General features: G+C 28.5%; 1 protein-coding gene across 1 annotated transcript in view; it reads right to left on the reverse strand.

The window, feature by feature from the left end:
• Positions 1–634: 634 nt before the first annotated feature.
• TRIADDRAFT_57338 (uncharacterized protein) overlaps positions 635–6,250 on the reverse strand; it is a gene marked incomplete at both ends in the record, with an annotated part of 6,299 nt that continues 683 nt past the window's right edge. Inside the window, 6 exons of the mRNA XM_002113636.1 lie at positions 635–778; positions 1,036–1,137; positions 2,770–2,831; positions 3,257–3,326; positions 4,690–4,744; positions 4,818–4,905. Coding sequence (XP_002113672.1) covers positions 635–778; positions 1,036–1,137; positions 2,770–2,831; positions 3,257–3,326; positions 4,690–4,744; positions 4,818–4,905 — 521 coding nt within the window. The remainder of the gene's footprint in view (positions 779–1,035; positions 1,138–2,769; positions 2,832–3,256; positions 3,327–4,689; positions 4,745–4,817; positions 4,906–6,250) is intronic.

Genomic DNA, 6,250 nt, shown 5'->3' on the forward strand with positions numbered 1-6,250 from the left:
ATAGAGACGAATGCACAATTTATAGTTACTATACCCTTCATTTTACCGCAAAAGGAATCAAAGACAATGCTGTGGAATATATTACATGGATGAACTAATACGCAATATAGTTTTAATGTTGATATTGCAGCTGTTTGATTTATGATGATCGGAAGTTGAAATTAATTAATAAATAATCTATCGAGAAATTTTTTAGTTGACTATTAACTATAAATAATCAAAACTGGTTCATCTCGAAATTTATCTTGATCGCCAATTACCAATTTCTATTCAATAATAACAACGTGCAAAGTCGGTCGGATAAATACAGAGCTAACTGCAATCCCATCGCATCATTTATTGATAGATGGATAGGAGAATCAAAAACATAATTGTTGATAATCAATAATTAATTGATAAATGGATTTAAATATTGATTATTATCTATACCGATAATAAAGGAAAAATACCTCCTTGTGATGATGTGAACATCCATACTGCGATCGTAACATTTCCATTTAATAAATATTCGATCTTAACTGGTTGAGACTTAGAATAAATTATTCATCATTATTATATATTTATTTAGATGATTTCTGGAGTTATTTCTATCATATAATAATTCTAATTAATTTGACTATATTGTAATGGAAGGTCAACTGAATAATCCAAAGCCTGTTGAAAGTTTGGATTGCTTATTATCTAGCTGTTTCTCAATTAAGATTGATTCATTTCCAACTAAAGCTGAAATTGATAACTCTCGGCTAGAATCATTTTTAACACAATATCTTGTTACAGTCTAATGGTGGTGACGATTAAGATTTATATTACTATGAATTGACTTTCATTTTAATTAATAATGAAAGAAATTAGACTTGATTCAAACGAATCATGGAGAATTAAAATGAAAATAATGCAACATCCTGCAGGTGTCCTACCTATCAAGATTAACGTCAATTAACAATTTATTCCTCATAGAGATGCCAATGATTAAATATTGAAAGAAATAACTTCTATGAATGTTGATTGTGAAATTATAAAGAAGTTAATTCTAACCAATGATGTAAAGTAGGAATCTTTGCAACGATGATTATTTCCATTATTATATTGTGTTGATTGCCAAACAGAAACAGTAATAATAGGATGACTTAAAATTGACTAAGAAATATAAAATTAAGGCATATAAAAATTCACATGATTATTATAAAAATATTATTATGCTAACTGATGTAATTATATAATTAGATCGAAGGCAAGTATAGATTTTATAAATGAGTCGATAAATAAAGATTATATGTATAATTTTTGTATCTATTAATTGCGATCACGATTACAAATCTCTTGCAAACATTGGGTTTCATTATCAAACATCGTCGGCTTATTGTTTTTGCCATTCAAATAGGTTAAAAAATGAGAAAAAGTAGTCGGCTGTTGTACGTATTGACAAGTCATTTATAAAGTATTTCCCGTGGTATCTGATTTATTCTATCGTGAGAAATACCAGCACGGCCGATAATCAAACATGATTGGATATTCTCTGCTTAGAAGAGATACCGATACCGACATTCCTTATAGCATTCGTTCTCTTCATTATAGGCAAGGATAGAACGAATGTCATCTGATTTAAATCGTGAGAACAAACTACTCTTTATTTAACCTGGAGACTGGGTTGTAAGAAATTAGAAAAGAAATTAGTTAATTATCTTTTAAATGATGACAGCATTGTGTTTTACGAAATAGATTGAGCTATGGTGAAATAACATAAAAACGCCACGACATATTTTTTATAAGCCTCCTATACGATCGAATATTTATATACTGTATCAATAAAAATGATTATTAAAATACAAATTATTTCATATTAAATCTTACACGTTTAGGTAGCAAGAGTGCAAGAGAAAAAGCTCGCCATTATAAAACTTAAGACAAATGCTTGATTCATTAACAAATCTTCGTCACTGCTGGCGTGGTACATAAATGACTGCCCACTAGCAGTTTATTAGCGTACTGAAACTTAGCTTAGAATTCTGTACAAATGTTTGCCGCAACTAGTAATGAATATATAAGGTGAATAATCTAGTTTATGACTCTATTAACAATAGATTAGTACAAGGTTGGTATTAGTTAACAAATTACGATAATTTTACAGATGTATAGTTGCTATCCGGGATTTCATTCCGATCTAAAGTGCAACATTTTACTTTACTGTCATTTATCCGCTGTTGTAGCAGAATGAAAAGTGACAGATATTATAAATTTTAAATGATAACAAATGCAATTCGAGTATTTAATTAAATTCTCCCGAGATGTAAAATACAGATAAAGCTTATTGCACGAATCAAAATTTAATATACCGGTAAAGTATATCACTATCCTAATCGATTGATTAATATCAGAAATGAGGAAGTATTATCAAATAGATTGCTTGCAGACTCTTAACGAGTTAAGAATAATCCATAAGGATATTGATAAAATGATAGAAATACTACATTCCTATAACCAATCAATTTAACTTGGGTATGCTTTATTTTTTCCCCTACCTAGTTAGCATTTACACTGCGATTGACAGTCAATAGGAGGGGTAGAATTAATCTAGTTAATGTTAGATTATACAATGACTGGAAATTACATCTGTTTGATTATTTGCAAGGGCAACAATAGGAGTTATGATTAGTAAAGATATGAAATTCATCTTATTCAGTCCTTATAGGTCGATTAAAGAATTGATCTATACAATTAAATTTAATTAGAAGCCGAAGCTCTTGTCATATTATTTTTGAGATACCTTACCTTATGTATCTGTTGGCAATAGATGTGGTCTACATTACCACTCTTGACTGTAAATCTCTCACCTTTAGTAAAAATATGATAATTCACTTATTTTTCACACACTTTTAGTCTAGATGAGCGATCCTTTGAATAATTAACTTCAATAGTCGATACTACAATATGATCACGGTGATAATATCTTAAATTAGGAATTGGCAACCTTGTACCGAAATAATGAAAGTTGTCGTTAACTATAATATATATATATGCAATTCTTTCATAATTAATTGATAAACATATCGAATAGTCTTGTACTTTAACGTTGCTCTCGGATCAACTCAGATAAAAAATTAGTTACAGAATGCATAATAGGCAATACATTTCCGACCCTTGTAAATCATAGCGCGTTATTGAACCACTGTTGTATGACAAATAAACACTTATGCATAAGTAATGATAAAATATAGAATGGCTGCAACCCCTGCATTAACGAATGTTGTCTTTTTACCTATCAAATCAAGATTAGCGTTCGTTGGATACATTCTCATCCTTTTCATTATCCATCCTTCTTGAACATACTATCGTTATTTATTTCAATAATTTATGAGGAATTATTAAACCACGCTTAACTTATTAATATTGACGTATTTGTACAAGTAAATATTGACTTTAGAGGTATTAATTCAATCTGAGTAGTGTTCAGCTTATTTTATATAGAAAATTTTTGCATTAGAACAACCGATTTTATATTTATTATTGAAACTGAACGATCGACAGTCACAACCGTGCTAATAAGCATAGGAGCCAGTCTATTCGATTTGTTATTAAACTATCGCTAAAGTTATAGATATTGATCTTATTACATAACTATAGAGCTTACTATTGCAAGATTACGATCAGGTTTTAATGAATACTTCAATATGTGCCAATAATGTTAAAGGAATAAAGGGTTAAAGTCTACATCATACCGTTCTACGTAGGAGTTAGTATCAAATTGGTCTCCTCATCCGTTTACTAATGTCAAACAGTATGACCTCAAAACTGTATCTAGCAACCAAAATTAAGTGAATATGTCAACATAGACGAATTGAATAACAAGGAGAATTCTAAGTTTTCTGTTTTTCTATTTTATGGAGGAGTCTATTTCTATTTGTTACCTTATTTAAATTGAGTTGTATCCAGCAAAGCTATTCGTAATAAGTTCAAAATAGTCATGATTGCTTATCGTATTGTATTAATAGGTGGCAATGTCGGATAAACAAGTAAGTTATTGTCTAAATAAACAAGATTGAAAACACATCTGTAAAAGAAATTTGGGAGAAGATCTTCGCCTTTAACCTATATCACTGACTAACGATATATTAGTAATTAATTATATCATTTGAACTATCAACATGTTACGTAAATATTCGCTTAGAATAGAAGCAGCTGTATGCAGTATTAATAATTTTCCAAAAATAAAGCTAATCAACACGAAATGTAGCGACAGAGTTTAAATTCTAAAGTATAGTAGATGGTACTAGTCATAGGATGAATAGGGTGTTCGATCTGTGCCATCATCTATAAATAAACGATCGATTGTAATGATCCCTTAATCATCTACGTTTTATTTCCTGCCTATATCTAGAGCACTTAGGCATGATGCATAGCAGACTATTAATTTAACATACCAAGTATGACGATAAAAAACCTAAAATACTCAAATTATCGCGTTAGTTACCCGATCGGAAAATGTGTCATGTAAAATGATGGCTGTATTGCCTGCGAATGAGAAAAGGAGAGACTAAAAAATATCCGTGTTAGGGAGTAAATCTTTTCACTAAAGGTTGCTTGATCTCATATTTTTTGCACTATAAAGACTCTAGAATGTGAACAATAATAAAGGATAATTGTAATATTTTTAGAAGAATGTAAGTATACGGTTTTGTTAGCAATATTTACCGTATCACTTTCTTCAAAGATGTTATCTTTAGAATTATGGTCATCAAATGCTTTACTAAGTAATTAAAGATTCCAAAATTTACATTAAGACTATTATCTGTTTCATCATAACTATGAATCAACATAACCTATCGATTAAATGAATCATTTTAACTTTTATCATTTCAACGGTGATATATACTAAACAACTTAAAACAATCATTTCCAAGCTGATAGCTAAATTTATAACAAATTTTATAAAAACTCATTAACGATGCATACTGTAGTTTATTAGAGATATCTAACTTATATTTCAGATAAAGTTATCGTTCCTAATGATCGAGATTCTTTTCAAAACTATGCATAAAATTACAGCCGCATATTAATGATACTATCGTTAGTAGATTTTAGCTTTATAAGGAGATAATTGTACTTATACTATTATTATTTTATTTCACAACGCTATCAAAGATTAATTCAAGTAATTCAATAAAGAATTTCATACGCTAACCAAAAATAGACTTAATTTTAGATTATATCAACATTGTAGAGATATTAGACATGTTGCATTAATCACATAATTCAAATACATAAAATCTTTTTACATAACCATTTGTACTCAGATCAGGTTTATCTCTTGGTTGTGGAAATAGTAGCAACGTAGGATAGTTTCTTTATATCATCTTAATCCAGTAAGCTCAAAATAGCGTACATTTGGTATTATGCAAAAAATTATCAAATGATAATAATATAGATAGAATAAAATAGAATTAATAACCTAACTTTAATCGGTAAATCTATGCTACTTGAACATGTACAATATATCGACAATTATAAATTTTACTCGTCTTTTACTACCATGACTTCAGATAGAACGCATACTCTAGCGTTATCATAGTTAAAATGTTATAATTAAGATATTGCTTTTAACCATCTATGTGCTCCATGAAGTTAGAATGAATTAATTAGATAACAAGTATCCAACAAAAAAAGTTAATGCATGTTATAAAATCTGGTAGTTTATGCGTTTACAATATACAACTTGATCGTGTAAATCTGATATTCTTTCTCTTGAAGTTTTTCATTTATATTGTAAGATATTACGAATATTAATAATTTTATGTTAATCTATTTTAAAAATTAACTTGCTTATTGCATAATATACCCGTATTGATCATCTAAAAACTTTAAATTTTAAAATACGGTCTAAACGAAGATACCGGATAGTCATTTAATTATATGGTTACTGTATCTCCCAATTTCATAATTATCATATATATGTAAAGAGAAAAATAATCATATTTAATAATGAATAAAATCAAATATAATTTACTTAGATTAGATAACAAATTAGGAAATAAGATAATTATTACGGTGCTATTTATAAGATTAAATAACATAAATTTAGTAGCACTAGACTATATTATTGACAAAATACCATGTAGTGATATCGATAAATGAAAATAGTTAAATCAACTTTAATTTAAGACTCTCTTAAAGTAGATCAGTATATTATACTGGAGCTTCTTTAATAGTTTTACCAGTCGAAGTATTGACCAATTAGAAGCATTCTAGATGATAT

The sequence above is a fragment of the Trichoplax adhaerens genome, genomic scaffold (assembly GCF_000150275.1).
Source record: "Trichoplax adhaerens TRIADscaffold_6 genomic scaffold, whole genome shotgun sequence".
Classification (NCBI taxonomy): Eukaryota; Metazoa; Placozoa; class Uniplacotomia; order Trichoplacea; family Trichoplacidae; genus Trichoplax; species Trichoplax adhaerens.